General features: G+C 42.0%; 1 protein-coding gene across 3 annotated transcripts in view; it reads right to left on the reverse strand.

Moving 5' to 3' along the window:
• Positions 1 to 17603, reverse strand: part of LOC134538314 (transcription factor kayak) — a 108877-nt gene that overhangs the window by 20266 nt on the left and 71008 nt on the right. The window contains exon 1 of one of the 3 annotated variants that reach the window (XM_063379513.1): positions 6629 to 6935. The exons of 1 other annotated variant lie outside the window; for it this stretch is intronic. In XM_063379513.1, the coding sequence (XP_063235583.1) occupies positions 6629 to 6730 (102 nt within the window). In that variant the 5' untranslated portion in view covers positions 6731 to 6935. Of the gene's footprint in view, positions 1 to 1292; positions 1390 to 6628; positions 6936 to 17603 lie in introns of those variants that run through there. One more of the 3 variants, XM_063379515.1, reaches the window with a different exon arrangement.

Here is a 17603-nt window from a genome sequence, read left to right on the forward strand (position 1 = left end):
ATCTCTTTTTAAAATGAAATAATGCATTACAGTGCTGGTTGGAATTATTGAACATGTTATGCTAATTGTGTATTTTTAAATCTTTTAAATATGTATAAATTCAACTTACAATAGATGTAGAAACAATTTCCTTTTTACACAAAATAATTTCGCATACGACATTTTAAAGATTTGTTGTGATGAAAACGGATGTCATTTTCGTTTTTTGTATGCACTATTTTGATTGGCTGATTGCATCCAACGTATTTTAGAACCCTTCAATTTAATGTAAACTCAAGTAGTCAATCTTGTCAAACAAACACAGCTGTGAATGTAAAATTTTCGGTTACTTCATAACCCTCCAAGGTTATACGATTCAACATATTGAAAGGTGTTTGGAAGCGAAAATTGACAGTGTGACAGGGCCTTGGATGAATACGTCACAAGGCTACTGCGCGGGAAGTAAACAAAACATACCCGCCAAGACCTTGTCTTTACAGTGAGTTATATATGCCATAACAGGTTTCCCACTCTTACTTTTAATTTCCCCGAGATTTCCCTGTCCCTATCTAAGATTTTTTTTCCTGCCTCGTCGGTCTATCTGGCAAAATAACAAGATAAACTACAATATACTACTGTCAAGACGCATTTCGACAAACATACATGTCATGCAAAATTAACAACAAAAGCTGTTTATTGCACAATTTTCAGTTCACGATGTTATTATTTCGATCAACTACGTAACCATAATTACCAGTCTGAACAAGATAACGAATAAATCTGATGAATCTTTCAAATTATAACTATCGATTGTGATCAAGCTTCAAGACTATGGTCATTTTATTCCGTTTGAAATTAACACAAAGTTATTTTATTCCTTGTGTCTTAATTAATGTTGGTAATAAAATCGGACACGGATTACTAAGAATATATAAATTAATGATTAAAATAAAATATTTAGATACTGTATAGTATGAAATATTATTGATGCTATGTACTTTCCTTTGACTATGTTAAGTCACCAATCACACAATAAGAAATATATCATAGTGTCAATTGTCAATATGTTTAGGGTTTGAGTCAATTAAATCAACAACTAAACGCACATGACTTCTAGGGTAACTGCATAACTATTTCTGAAGAAACTATTTGCAGCGGCCACCCACTAATTTCAGGCATGCCAATTAATTAAATATCTACAGCGATTTAACGAAATTAAAATTTGACGATCAAAATATGAAATATTGTTATGTTTGAAATCTGTGGAAAAGATGGCGTTTTTCGGTTCATTTCTCCATATTCAACCTCTTTACCTGTTTGCGTTCCGCATGGACAGCTCTGGCCGCAACGGCAGCCGACGGCGCACTGGACTGACGGCCCCCAAGGCGCACCGCCGCGAACAAAGGCGAGGCGACGGACGGCACGTGACCTCTCTCCGCGAGAAGTCATGTGACCGCCACGGGCGCGCCCCGAGTCGCCTACCTCTTGCCCGGCCGCGGCGTGCCCAAAGAGCTGTTATACGTGTAGTTTCCCACCTCTTTGGGCGTTCCTGAAAGGCTTACACCTCTTTGGGCGTTCCTGAAGAGCTTATTGTGAGTGCAGTTTCCAACCTCCTTGGGCGTTCCTGAAGAGCTTATTTTGAGTGCAGTTTCCAACCTCCTTGTGCGTTCCTGAAGAGCTTATACGAGTTCAGTTTCCAACCTCCTTGGGCGTTCCTGAAGACCTTATACGAGTATAGTTTCCAACCTCCTTGGTCGTTCCTGAAGAGCTTATACGAGTAGTTTACAACCTCCTTGGGCGTTCCTGAAGAGCTTATACGAGTAGTTTACAACCTCCTTGGGCGTTCATAAAGAGCTTATACGAGTAGTTTCCAACCTCCTTGGGCGTTCCTGAAGAGCTTATATGAGTAGTTTCCAACCTCCTTGGGCGTTCCTGAAGAGCTTATAGAGTACAGTTTCCAACCTCCTTGGTCGTTCCTGAAGAGCTTATACGAGTTCAGTTTCCAACCTCCTTGGGCGTTCCTGAAGAGCTTATACGAGTAGTTTACAACCTCCTTGGGCGTTTCTGAAGAGCTTATACGAGTACAGTTCCCAACCTCCTTGGGCGTTCCTAAAGAGCTTAGAGTAGTTTCCAACCACCTTGGGCGTTCCTGAAGAGCTTATACGAGTAGTTTCCAACCTCCTTGGGCGTTCCTGAAGAGCTTATACGAGTACAGTTTCCAACCTCCTTGGGCGTTCCTGAAGAGCTTATACGAGTATAGTTTCCAACCTCCTTGGTCGTTCCGCTGAAGAGCTAATTATGAGTGCAGTTTCCAATCTCCTTGTGCGTTCTTGAAGAGCTTATATGAGTATAGTTTCCAACCTCCTTTGGCGAAGTTCGCTGGAGCTTTTAGCGCGGTATCGCCTCTAAGCGCAAGGCTCCGAAATGGTGCACGGTCTTCTCGTCGTGTAAGGGACAACTATAAAATTTCAGCGGTTACCATGACATTACATTGCATAAAATTAAAGTTCAGGTGTGATGCAAGTCCCTTAAGTGCTTTCAAGAATCTGTACCGGTTGTTTTGTGTCTAAAAATTACTTTGGAAACATGCAATTTAGCCACTTGAACACTTCTAAAAAAATAGTTTATTAACTTAATCTGGAATCAACGCTACTTTCGACCCTCAACGAATTCTTAAATGTTTTTCGTAAACGGATCCTACTCTGATATCTCGAGTGTTTTAAAATCGCGTTTTTGCTGAAGCTCTGCACACCGTTGTGTGCGCCCAGGTAGGCGGGGGCCTTAACAGAATCAAGGTCGCAAACGCAATCATCACTACAGTACATAGATCTACACTTGCATCGTCATCAAATATTAAAGGAACTGTATGACACCACGTGGTGAAGAAATACTACTGTCTAGTTCATTTAAACTTTACACCTGGCTCAGATAATTTCGTACGCTGTAATTTGTACCTAAAAAAATAAAGGTCCCCCGACATTAATCGTACATTAAATTATTATGAAGGGCCAAGCTTAAATTAAAATTTTATTAATGGTGATATGACCATTTCAATGAGATCAATGTAAGAATAATGTTCATACGTAATTGTTTAGATTTTTGTGGGTAGAGCATATTCCAAATAGTCGACAATTCTGCCACAAGCATGTCGATACGTGTATTAATTTAATTACACAAAAGCCAAATTTGTTTCCACCAAAACAAAGTTGGTATTTCATTAACCCAACAAAGAAACAGAAAATGTATTAACTTATCCCAGCCACTCAAAATTGTTTCGTATTCCGACAATCTGAAAGAAAAAGTGTTTTTGTAATAACATTTTTTAAAAAACAATTACTGCTGTCCTGTTTTTATGTTAAATTATGCAATGAAATTTCCTTAACGAAATTTCAATTTTCTCAGATTAGTTATTTTAAAATAATTTACCTAATTTGAAAATTCTCTGAAAGAAATAAAGAAAATCAATCAATCCTTCGCCATCCCCATAGCTGGCCTCATTAGGTTTCTTTATATGAAACACAAATTATTATGCATATGCTATTTATGGTGTGCATGACCATGGACTAAAATACCGTCTGAAAAAAAATCGATCACAGTCTATGGCAGAATTGAGCATGGCACTTTCCCCTCGAATTACTACAACCGGGGAATTTCCACTATTTTCCCCGGATTTCAAGTAACTCCTCCTGACTTTCCCTGAAATCCCACTTCCCTGAAGCTGCGATTATAATAGTCCGTTGCCCCCGTCCGTGAGTCACCTGACCTGCAGCCAATCAAATGACCCTAAAAATTATATCTGCCCGTCCGTCAAAATAATGGTAATTTTATACGTTTGATGCACGGGCGTATGAAATTAAACCTACAAATGGTTTCAAGGGTTTTGTGTTTCAAATTTCATTATATCATAAGATTTTTTGTCTTTAAGTTCTATAGATGCTTACATATAATTTTTAATTATATTTGAACGCATTTTAAAGTTTCTGTTTGAAACAAAAAATCGTCCGCTTTACAGAAGTGTAATTAATTACGCATGGTAACTCAGAAAAAAAAAACCAGAGTGAAAAATATTTGAGTTTAATTAGTTATGAGTGTACCTACAGCTTAAATGGTTATCAAACGCCAATCTATTTAAACAAGGCAAATTTTCTCCAAAATTTAAGCGGCATATACACACACACACACACACACACACACACACACACAGGGAAATATGACAATATTTGAAATATGACGGAGTGTTGTGAAGCACTCAGAGGATGACGGACGGACTATTTATTGTATTTTCGGCTTGTATTTACAGTGTGGACGCTGTGTACCAAGGTGTCTACAAATCCCTGGTGAACCTATTTCAGGACTTTTTCAGGACCTTTTAAATAAAATGCGATTGCAAAATGAAGACGACAAAAAAAAAAGTTAACAAATTAAGAAATTAAAAGTTTGCTACTTCCAGCGTCATTGCTGTTTATTTAGGGATTTTTTTTTCGTGAACCAGTTCTCAGTTTCCCTACTTCTTCGTGACAGGAATTTCGTGACCTGTGCACTTGGCAAACACCGTTTTTAAAACATTTTTAAAAATCGTTAACGCGGTAGCACTAAGATGCAAGCCTAGACTAATCAATAAAGCCAGGAGGGGGGGGGGTGGTTAGAATGTCGTGCAGCGTGTTTCGCAACGGCGCGTGTAATGCGATAAGACCGCAGCCAATCGGAGCACTGCGTCTACAGCGTTGCACGCCAGAAGCTGCGTTCAACGAGTCCAGCGTATGCTAGGATCACACACACAGCGCCACAGCATAACATCGCACTATTTGTGAACACGCTTGTGTTCCAACAAAAAGCTAGATGTAAAATGTTTCCTGCCATTATTACAGTCCCACTACACACGCTATACGACAGCCATCAATGTTTTAAGTTGATTTTTAACTAACCAGTATGAAAAAAAAATCTGTTTCATCAAAATGTATTGCTTATTCGGGAAAAATCTTTGAACGTAAACGTGTTTCAAAACTTTTCGGAAACGAATTTAGTAAACTAAACGTCGAAATGTAATTTGATTACCGATGCGACAGTTTAACCATCATTCCCAAACAAAATGATGCTCATTTTCGTAACGTTGCGCCCGCGAAGCGATGGAAATTGAAAAGAAAACCAATCAGGTAGTCTGTCCCGTTCGCTCTTTTTATTGCCACCAAAACCGTCGATGACAGTTAAAAAAAATCGTTAATTAAACGTTTGCAGAGATAGGTAAATGAAACTGCCGTTACAGTTGTACTTGCAGTAGGTATCTTTGTCCAGATGGCAGCACGGTACGTTTCACAATACTAAACGATAGTCCATTACGAAAAGAAAATGCACCGTCATCTTAAGACCGCCGCGTCTATTATGCTGGAATTACAATAGCGTGACACTTTTCTATAACTATCGAGTCATGGACTCGACGTTTCTGAAATCAGAGCCAGAAATTAGATTGCGAAAACTGGTGAGGATGGTTGGTGAACTTTTAAATTTTGTTTCTACATTTATGTGTGAAATTTTTCTAATAACAGCAAAACGAATGATGAAATGACGTTTCTACCGATTTCCTCAATACAAATTCGCAAGAAAATGAAAAAAATGCTACAGATTTCAAAAATAAAATATTTTTATACAACGTGTCTGTCGTTGGACAATTATCAAGAAAATCATGTGCAAACTTAGTTCCATGTGGTTCTATAACTCCCCACTCTCAATCAACCATGAGCAAACGTTTCGACACGCGGACAGAAATTGCGTAATCAAAGAATGGGGTATTAAGATCAAGTTAGCCTTACTTGCATCAATATATACGATCAACAATGTTGCAAAACTTTTCTGTATCTCCTTGGGTCAAAACAGAGTACCAAGCTGATGGAAAAATTCAGTAAAGTTTCACCGAGAAAATAAAACCTACAATAATAGTTTTTGTTATGTAAAATAACCTGAACGTAGACCAAACATTGGCGAAATACATGTGTGGTGTGATACGTCACTTGGGCTGAGCTCATATTTTTTTTTCCACTCTTTTACAAATAAATCAAGGTCGTGTCGGAGATGTTGCAACGTCGCGTGCGCAACTTCTCGGAACTCCGTTGGCGTCATTGCAGGGTGACGTCACCGAGCGAAGGCGCGCCAGAACCACCTGACTGAAAGTATGCGGGATTCCTGGAAACGGCGTGGAAACCCCCAGTCCATTCCGACCAGAAACGCCGTGCTTCGGTTAAAATTATCTTCCGGACGCGGTACGCCATTTCCTCTCATCAGAACGAGTACAATTTGTATTTAAAAATTCAGCAAGCTCCTTAAATCTTGTTAAACATATTAAATGGGTAAAAGGAAACTACCTATGCCGGATGTTAGTGAATTTGAAATCCAACTGTCGTCACTAATACAGCTGTTTCAAAAATAATTTAAAATAAATTCATTCAATATTAATTTGTTACCCATACCTACGAGTTCACGTACGAACGAGAAAAATGCAAAGATTGTTTTCGAGCATCAAAAAGCTTGGCGCAGTATTTCCGACGCATACACCTTTTTAAAGAAGGAAATTTTGATTGTTTTGTTGTACAATAATCAAACTCGCGTGGGACGGTAAAAATCATGCTTCGCAGTAGGTACCAATGGCAGTACTCACCAGTGAAGGTTTATCCTTTCTCCCCAGGTCGGAGTACATGGTGTAGATGTTGTCGTCGAAGTTGTCCAACACGAACGGGCCGATGGGCACCAACTGCGACATGAACTCAGCTGGTTGGTCCACTTTCGCGCCGTTAATAAAAAAAAACTAAATATTTAGAATTCCACTTCCACGAGGAACTTGCGAGAAACTATTTTCTTTTCCACTCTTCAAAGTTCCGTGCGCGAGAAAGAGACAGACGAGGGAAAAAACAACACAACAACCTACGCGCGCGCTGTCAGCCAGACAACTGGTGGCTGCTGGCGGGCCACCAGTCGCTTTTACAAGGTCGCCGGGCGACCGCTTGGCGCGCTGACGTCATGCGACGTTGCTAGTTCGTGGAACCTGCCGCCAGGCTACGCGCGCGCGCGCTCTCTTTCCTGCCCCGCCGACTGCCCTCTCTCGCTTTCTCCTTCCGAGACACTCTTGTTTGTTGTTTTTCCACGTACGTGAACGAATAACCCCGAATTTCCGAATTTACGAATTCCCGGCACAGACACATATCCGAAATAATTAACTCAAAGAGTCAAAAACCAATTTCGTTGGGCAGCAGGGTTATATTTAAGTTTCGACTAGTGTGCTATGATGCAGCTTGTATCCTGACGTAACTATGATGTAATTATGTATCATTGTTGAATAAAAAAGATTTATCAATACCAAACCAAAACAACAGAATAGGTCGGACCAATGCCGGACACAAAAGAGAAAGGAAGAGGGCCGGGAAAAGTGGTCATATTCCTCCTGAAGAAATTGGGGAGAAACCACGCGAGATCTCAGTGAAGGCAGTATGTTATTTTGTTTGTTTATTTATTTATTATCAACTTTATTAGTGGTGAAGTTAAGGCGATACGCCTTTTCTTACACTTAACCACACTTTCTGTTAATACGTCATGCATGAGATTTAAAAAAAAAAAGCAAAACATACACATAATACATGATAAAATACGTAAGATAGATATCATAATTAAGCTTTAAATAAATGTTCAAAGATAAGAGCAAAAGCATTACAAAATTTAACCAAAAGGTAATTGACAGGTAACTAAAAATTAAGCATAGGCAGACATGTGCTGGAATGTAACTAACACAATAAATCCGGCGTTGCATAAACACATTCACACAGATTCAAGCAATAGGTAAGTTGGGAAGTGATCACGATTAAGTTGGTGTTTCAAAGATTTGTTTTCAGCTTGTGTTTGAAATTAGCTAGGTTTTATTTTATGCACTGTATAATGCTACAACTTGCAATCACAAACTACGAAAGCAGTGATGCATGTTGAAAAATTGTAACACAAATGTCCAAATTCCTCGTTTTGTTGACGTAAGTTTTTGAATGCCTTTTTTTAATCCCCTCCCAAAATAAAATTCCTGTGTCTGTACTGTATGTTTATTATAATTATTTTCACTATAGTTATCATTATATTATTAAAACTGTAAATCGAAAGATACCCAGGGCAACTAAATTCTTTCAAAGTAGCTTCGCAAAATATTCTTAACCGGGTTGATTTGTAATATAGAAATCCGATTCCGTAGGTACATATCATGTTCGGTATTATGTTCTAGACTAGAATAGGAAGGGCGATAAAGCGATACCCGAAAGTTAGTTTCATTGATAACGTGTTCTGTGCAAAACAAGATTGTGGATGTTCCCTACCCGAAATTCCTATTTTCCCGTAAAGACATAAGAAGGTAATAGCTGCCCGACCAGGCTTCGCACGGTTGTATTGATTGTTAGAGGGGGGGGGGGATGAGACCAAATCTCTTATTTGCAGTTATAATAAATGAAATAAAATGAAAATTAATTAATTTTGATAAAAACTTAATACAATGCTTTGTAATGTACCGAAGAAAAAACGAATAGCACCGATGGTTTCCCGACTCTCGAGCACGCAACGTTGTCATGGAGACGAAGTACCCACTGTTTCCTGGGCTTAAACACCAATCAACATTGATAATCAGTTTATTATTAATTATAAATTATTAAGACGATTGATCGAAATAAAAACTATCCTAGCTCTCAAGTTGGAAAAAATTACACATAAATGCCAATTTTCATCTAAATCGGTTGACTTGGTGAAGAGTTCACTGGAAACAAACATCAGGACACTGGATTTATATATATTAAGATTTATTAAAGTTACACTTCTTTCGGCACACTATGGAAAAATGATGAGTAAATTTTTACGATGTGTGCCCACCACGCAAAGATATTTTCACAATAAGATGGCGGACCCACGTGTATGAACATAAACCCATATATAGTCACTTTCATAAAAATTAGGAGATATACCAAACGTAGTGGTGTGCTAACTAAAACTTTATGATAGTGAAACTACCCTGGAATATATTGTAAACTAAAAATCATAGTAAAGAGTAATTTCAAGTTTAAAAAAAATTAAGGATACTGGTATTACAACAAATATGATTAATATTGTCCTATCAAACTTTCGTCAGGCTTCGTAGCGCAGTGGTTATAGTGTGATTCTAAAACTCAGTAATTGAATATATTTTTTTTAAATTACAGATTACTGGATTATACAATTTGTGCTTTAAGAAAATATATATAAATAAATTTTGTTTCTCAAAATGTTTACATAGGTCAGTCCATTTAAATAATTATTTAATTCTAGGTAGGCCTATATCTTCTATTTTGACTTTAAAAAATATTAAATTAATTACGTTTGTTAGAATATTAATTTCCATGAATTCGCATTGGTATTAAAAAAATTATAATAGTACAAAATTCCTTTAATGCTTAGAAATTTATAGTCACCTTAAGTGTGCGGAAACGATATAGTATTAACTTTTTAGTGAATTTTAACAAGGTGAAAAATATTTTTAAAAAATATTATTTGTCAAAAATCAGGTCTAATCCGGGGTTTCATATTTTTTCGAGTTTTTTGAGCTTTTATCGGAGACGTTTCATTATATAGTTAGCGAATTCTAGCGGCGGGTACGGAACTAAGTGTGAGTCGCGTTCAGAATTTTAGTGATTGATATTGAATACGGGTGTATATCATTAAAAACATTTATTTATTGTGAATATTAGTGATATAAATTGTTTTCATAAACTTTTGCAAATCTATTTATATATGTCCCCGAATGTATAATTTATTTGCAATACAACTTGTTATTTAATAAATAATTAAAATTAATAAATAAAAATAAATATTTAGCATATTTATTTATTATCGTTATTAACTTAAATTTATCTCGATTACTTTACTAAATTATATCATACACATGATTGTATAAATATTGAATATTGAGTACTTATATTAATTTTTGTTATATTAAATTTCATCAAAAATAAGTATAACTTATAACGCGCGTAAATGTATAAACACCTTTTTAAAATTCTAACATTGTTTTTTTTTAATGTTATCTATACAAACATAGTAAAGAGTAACTTGAAACATTTAAACTTTTTCAAATGTGTGAAAATTGAAGTTTTTGAATGAATGCAAAAAGTTCGATACCAACACCTGCGATTTTAGAAGAGTGAAAATGGCTAAAATCGCGTGTGTTTTCGGAGTAATTTTTTTTGGGCATGAAACACTCTCTAGAGATTCTTGAAAGCGCTCAAGGGACTTGCGTTAGATCCTGTATCTTCGTTTCTCCGCCACATAATACTATGGTTACGGCTCAAATCTCATATTCGCCCCCGTGGCCCCCACAAGGGTGGGCCTGGGTGGACCCCTGGGCCCAGCCCTGTTTATTTTTATCTCAGTGTGTGAAATAAATATACGTACTCGCTGTGGTTACTTTAAAGTAAAATAATTTTATAAATAAAGCTTAGTTTGGACTTATAACACAGTAAACATAATCTTACCCTGTATTTTTAGGATAAATAACATTCTAAAAAGAGTGTAGGTAAGAAATAGCCATGCAATTATGATGTAGCACGTGAATGTAAAATTAGGGGCTGCGACGCGTCTCCGATCTAGGGTCCAGGGCGGGTAATCGAATTCGGGGGGCCATGTCTTCTCTGTGCATGAGGAGAAGACTGCGCGCCAGTCCAGAGTCGACACCGCGCTAGAAGAACCTAGCGAGCGTCTCACATCCACAACTGCGAAACGTGGGTAATGCGCTTGGGAACAGTGTGTCCACAAGGAAAAAATATTTCGTACCAACTTAGGCGAGAAAAAAGTACTAGATTAGAAAAAAAAAGTACTAAATTATAATTTGTTACGGTTTTCAACAATTTAGGAAGTTATTATGACATTGCAATGCTCGAACTTAAATATCACACCACACACACATGCAATCCATAGTTTTTTTAAAAAATAATTACGCTTAATAATAAAACATATTGGAGTTACAATAATATTATTATATTAAAGAAAAATGTACTAGATCTGTACTAAACCACTAAAAAGGTTATAGGTAAAAGTACTAGATCTAGTACGAAAGTACTAACTGTGGAGACCCTGCTCGGGAACCGAACAATGGTTGGAAACGAATAAAAGAGCACTCTCGAAGGCGTAACGTGATCGGCGCGATGTCTTCCAACCAGCAGAACAAGGGGGCATGATCTCATCCCTCCTCCTCCACCCCGCGCAAGACAAAAGAAAAAGGGCGATCTCGCGCGCAAACCTTTTTTGTCGCAGTCATGAACTTCGCGATACGACGTCGTTAGTCGGGGAGAATACGGGGAGAGGGGCTTTATCTCGCGCTCGGCGGAGACAAGCCTCTGGACTGCTACGTGACATATCTGTCCCTAGTAGCAGCACGTCGGCGCGGGCAGCCCTATATAGGGAGGGATCTTTTGTTTCTGAGGTCATTGTGCACAGATAGAGACTGAGAAAGAGGCCTTATTTTCTAATCCACAAACGTGAGTGTAGTGTAATCAGTTGATGTCATTTGCTGTTTGGTACTTAGCGTGAACTCTTGTATATTAGAACTGTGTTGTGAGTTGACTAGGTGGCACTTGTACCGGGCCAAGTGATAGACACAGTTTAAATCACCCGCACCCCAGCTTTTTTACAGTTGGCACCATGTTGGAACACTGCAAGGGTTGGCGTCCATAAACCGTGAGAGTGGCATCCCTGCAGTGAGAAACAAAAAAACAGTCTTCGTTTTCATCGGCATGATGGCGGTTGGTCGCAATGATGCGGGCTGATGCTATCGTGTAATTTACGTTGCATCGTCGGTTAAAACCTTCTCGATACAGTCCACATATGTTTGTCATCATTAACATTGGCTAACGGCTGCATTTCACCTTCTCTCCAGATCGCACAAGATTTGGTCAGATGTTTTCTTCGTTGGCTTCTACACATGGCTTTGTTTATTTTTTTTATTAATGGAGCTTTGAAGCACTTGGAGCTGTTGGAGCATTTTGGAGCTTTTGAAGCTGTTGGGGCAGTTGCAGCACTTGGAGCACGTTCGTCCTTTTTTTGTTGATCCTGGCATAGCGAGCACAGCGCCCGCCCTGTGTGGCTGTAGCTTAATACGAAACCTCGGACATTTAACGCTGAATTATTTGAAACAACGCCAAGCGTATATAAATATACGTATAATTATGTTTTCAACAACATTTCTCGACTCGAATCATCACACGTAGTTTTCCCCACCCGCCGCTAGAATTCGCTGCCGGAGCAGCTCACGTCGACTATCGATAAAAAATTTATTTGCAGACCGAAAATTTTAAAACCATACGATGGAACGGCTCCGATAAAAACCGAAAAAAGACTTGGGAAAAAAAATACTAAACCACGGCTTTGGACCTGATTTTTTGACAATGAATTTTATTAAAGTACACTTTGTGAACTTTGGCCCGCGCCATCCGCCGCCGTGTTCACACATTTTCCGTTCCACGCGACTTCCGTTACCATTCGCGAAAATTACTCCCACCACTAAACGCCGAATACCATAACGCCGAATGCCATAACGCCGAATGCCAAATTGACCGCAACGCCGAAAACTAGAAAACTGCTGTGTACCACAACGCCGAAATACATTAACGCCTGAAAAATGTCATTGCAGGACTGCCACAAAGGTTCGGTTAGGTATGGCTAGGTTAGGTTAGGCTAGGTTAGGCTAGCCTAGGTTAGGTTAGGTCAGGGCCGCAACTAGAGTCTCTGGCACCCGGGGCATGAATGGATTCATGCGCCCCCCCCCCCCCTCTTTTTTTGCACATACCACACCAATAAAGCGGGGGGGTCCGGGGGCCCTCCCACGGAAAAATGGTGCTATTTAAGCATCTTCCATACCTACATGTAACAGTTTCTGTGCTACTGTACCTTCCATGCATGAACCCACTATGTCCATAAAGTAGTCCTAGTATAATCACTAGACTTGTTCATTAAATGTGTTGAGACGTTATATTGCAAATCAGATTAGACATTCCTGGCATGCAAGTTAAAAAACTTTTTACCAGTTACCAGTTGTAGTAGGAATTACAATGCAAGCCGGCGATTTCGGCGCCCCCAACAGCTTTGCGCCCGGGGCGTATGCCCCGCTTGCTCCCCCCTAGTTGCGGCCCTGGGTTAGGTTGTGGTTTTTCGGCGTTAAGATACATTTAAGAAACACACACAAATTCATTCAGTTGTTTTTCATTTTGTTCCTGTGCCGCCTCCCCCCCCCCCCCCCCCCTACACGCAGCAACATTTTTCGGCGTTACTGTATTTCGGCGTTGTGGTACACAGAAGTTTTCTAGCTGTCGGCGTTGCGGTCAATTTGGCATTCGGCGTTATGTTATTCGGCGCTATGGTATTCGGCATTATCGTACGTTCGACGGTGTGGTAACGACCCCGCCGGCAGCTGAGATGTCACACATCGCCTCGGCCAAGCGGCCAAGTGTCTGGGGAGAGGTGCGGCGGCGACCAGAGACGAGGTCGCTCGAAGGAGTGATTGGGTGATGACTGCAGCAGGGAGGGTTAAACAGGGGGAGAGGGGGGGACAATCTCCGTCACGCGCCCGCGGACATCCTGCCCGGCTAGGCGGCGGCTAACAGGCGCATGGCTGCGGTCACAGCCAGCCGCCAGGGGCCGTCCATGCACACGGGCCCTGACATGTGCTCACTGCACCCAACCGATCACATCTGCGACAACACCATAACGTCAGTCAGGAGGCGCCACAACAGGAGGGGGGGGGGGCAAGGGTATTTTGCCCCCCCCCCCCCTTCTGAAACCTTGAAGTGGGGGCAAACGGGGGCAAAGAAAGTGCTGTGTAATCAATTTTTAGATAATAAAACGGCTTAAATAGCACCATTTTCCACCTTGAAATACAAATTTTCCCGGGGGAGAACCCCCGGACCCCCTGCTTCAATATAGGGGGTCGATGATTCTTTTTAAAAAGGTATATTGCCCCCCCCCCCCCCCTCCTTTTGGAAATTTAGTTGTTGCGCCCCTGACGTCAGTCGCATCCAAATCTAATCCATGTATTTCGTTAGAAAAAATGTAAATGTTCGTTGGTTCAAAATCTTTAAAAAATCTCCGAAAAGTTCTCCGCCGATTCTCTTTGGAATCTTATAACGCAACGTTGCAGTCGAATACGCGCGTGTTTTTATATACCTACGTGCAACCTGTGACAGGTAAAGATATAGATAGGTAAAAATATATATTTAATGAACGTTTGTGGGCTCGTCTTCTGTTTTGTAAAGATAATGGTATTGATATAGAAAGGTTAATATACAGCTATATAGAGAGATATAAAGAGGGATATATTAAGATATATAGAGATGTAGAGATACAGATAGGGAGATAGAAATATATACAGACAGAGAATTAGAGATTTTAAAATACAACAAAATATTGTGAGCTTTAAAGAGGGACATACATAGATAGATAGAGAGATATAGAGATGCTTTATATATGTTGACCTACTCTAAATTACAAAAATAAAATGAAAGAGGCATAGCGACGCATGCCAGCCATTAGCCAGTCTATGCATTTTTTTTCATGATGTGACTAGTAAAGAAACTAATATTATTTTTACTCGTACAACATTTTAATGTCGACTAAGTCATTTAAAAGAATTTTTTAAATAAAGGCGCGAATAAACAATATTTTTTTCTGCATTTAACTAAGATCCTGATCTCGTTCGAGGCAAAACTAAATTTCTGATTTTATGCTGTGTGCTTGGTAATGTCACAAACGTTTGTGGACGATTTCAGAGCGAGAGAGAGAGAGAGAGAGAGAGAGAGGAGAGAGAGTAAAGAAGATAGAGAAAGAGAGAAAATAACTATGTTAAACCTAGGAGTGAAATCTCAGTTTAATTTTATACTTCTTGGTTCAAGCTTCAGAACATGTGACCGCTACGCGCATTCCAAGTGAAACTTCATACTTCGATAATTCACTCCAAAGTCGATGATCCCTTCCTCGTTGAACTAAACGATATGGGTACAAATCCGGAAATTTTGCGGCTAAACATAGCGTCAGGTTAAAATTCACAGTACTGTATATACTCTACCCTCATGGTGACTGATTGCTAGACAGGAAAAATTCGCGGGTTCAATGACCTCTAGGATAGTCTCCAAAACCCTCTGTACATTCAGGCAAATGTCACCTGTTCATTGGATGATTATTTGTGAGTCGTCACGACTGGGTAGCCTGTGATTCGATACTTGCATAGTTGAGCATCTCTAACTGGCCCACAGTCCTGCAGATTAAAAGTGAACCAATGGCAGAAGCAGCACAAAGGTATAATTGTTTGAATGTTAGTATATCACGAAATGAATCCGAGAATTTTCCCGGTCTCTACTGATTGCTTAATCTAGAACCTGCCCTTCTCCTGAGTGGGTGGATGTGATTAGGTCACTCTGCTGCTGGCTGGCAGTTGGCTGGTCCACAGTTACAGAGAGGAGTGGCGAGACAATGCTCAACCTACCACCAAAGCAATGCTAAGGTATAGACATATGTTCTCAGTATAACTGCCAACCACAAGAATTCGCGAAATTTCCTGGTGTCAATCAGTGGGGGGTTCGCAATCGTAACAAACATGGCGACGAAGAAAGCATCCGAAGAGTGTTACAGTTGTCAAGACTCTTCTCCCTCAACCATAGACCGCCCAAATTACTTAACGTTGCACTTTGGGTTACTCTCCGATGAGTCATCGCCTCAACTCACCTTACCGTCTGTACAGAAGTTTCACTTCAAATAAACTTTGAACGGATTTAATATTGTGACTACAAACCAAAATGTGAGTTTTTTTTTCAACTCTGGCAGTTTTTTCCAAATCTACCCCTGATCAGATTTTGGCTATCAAAGAACTCGATAGAAATTTTCAACCTGGTACATACATTCTTCCCACCCAACCAGTAGTTCTAACCACAAAAATAAATTAATTAAAAGCCGGTGCCTACAGAACAATAATTTTATTCCTTAACTATGGTGTCACTTAGCGATTTTCATGTCCGAGAGGATTTGTTTTTCCTTTCCTGCGCTGATCCATGGTGGCTCTCAGCTCCGAGTCCAGGTCTCGTCTGCGGCCGCCGCCGTCGGAGACCTTGTGCTGTCGCTCCTTCTGGTCCTGCGCCGAAGATGTCCTCCTGGGACTCGCGGCCTCGCTGCTGCACCTCGCGGCTGTCCCCGGGACCCGCCCCCGAGGCTTCACGGACGGCTCCGTCCTGTTCTTCGCCAGCCCCGCCTCCGGTCTCTTCGGGGAGGTCGTCGTAGACACAAGCCCGAGGTCTCTCCTCGCGAAGAGCTCTCTCACGCTGGCCCGCGCCCCTCGCCCGTCCAACAACTCCGACAGCACCGACAAACCCTCCCTCGCGTCACTTTCTTCCGTCTTGGACCGACAGTTCCTCCCCGCCAGTTCGCTGGACAGCGAGATCCTCCTCTCGACGAGTCGCGCGCGATGGTCGCTCGTGCTGGCCGGGACCTCCGGTCTGGTCGGCACCCGCGCGCGCTTCCCGGTCCCGGCGCGGGTTCCCGGACCACTTCCTTCCGGCGTGACCGGCGACTGTTTGCCCGGACGCCTATCTTCTTTTGCCCCGCCTCCAGCGGCAACCTTCGGTTTAGTTTCTTTGCGGCCGCGGGATTCGATGTTCGTCGAACCTCCTCCTGGGGAAATTTCTTCAGGGGCTTCCTTGATCACGCCGACACGTCTGGGTGGTCTCAGGATTCTCTCGGCGTTCGGGAACGGCGGACCTGCCGTGTCCGGCGACCGTTCGCCCGGACGCGCATCTTCTTTCGCCCCGCCTCCAGCGGCAACTTTCGGTTTGGCTTCTTTGCGGCCGCGGGATTCGATGTTCGTCGAACCTCCTCCTGGGGAAATTTCTTCAGGGGCTTCCTTGATCACGCCGACACGTCTGGGTGGTCTCAGGATTCTCTCGGCGTTCGGGAACGGCGGACCTGCCGTGTCCGGCGACCGTTCGCCCGGACGCGCATCTTCTTTCGCCCCGCCTCCAGCGGCAACTTTCGGTTTGGCTTCTTTGCGGCCGAGGGATTCGATGTTCGTCGAACTTTCTCCTGAGGAAATTTCTTCGGGGGTTTCCTTGATCACGCCGACACGTCTGGGTGGTCTCAGGACTCTCTTGGCGTTCGTGTCCGGAGGAGAGGAGCTAGTCATCAGCTCCAGGGACCTCATCTTCCTCGCGAGTCTCCTCAGGGCGGCGGAGTTCTCCCTGCGCCGCGCCCGCAGCTCGCAGGTCCCGGCCGACAGGACCCGGGTCAGCTCGCGCAGCCTGTCCGCCGCCGCCGCCTCGCGCCAGCAGCGGTGCAGCAGAGCCGCCAGCAGACCGGCGCCCGACGCCATGTGGACGCAGCCGCACGCGGGGCCGCCGGAGCCGTCGGCGTCGGACCAGATCCCCCAGCCCGCGAACAGCAGCACCGCGAACAGGTAGTCGTCGTTCAGGAGCGCCCACAGGTAGCCGCCGACGCCCAGGCACGCGGCCTTCAAGTCGCCCGACATGTCCCGGGGACGACACCCCCCCACCCGCAACTTCCCCGCGCTAGCTGACTCCGCGCCGGACCATCTTCCCTTCCCCCCCAGG

The sequence above is a fragment of the Bacillus rossius genome, chromosome 13, assembly GCF_032445375.1.
Source record: "Bacillus rossius redtenbacheri isolate Brsri chromosome 13, Brsri_v3, whole genome shotgun sequence".
Lineage (NCBI taxonomy): Eukaryota > Metazoa > Arthropoda > Insecta > Phasmatodea > Bacillidae > Bacillus > Bacillus rossius.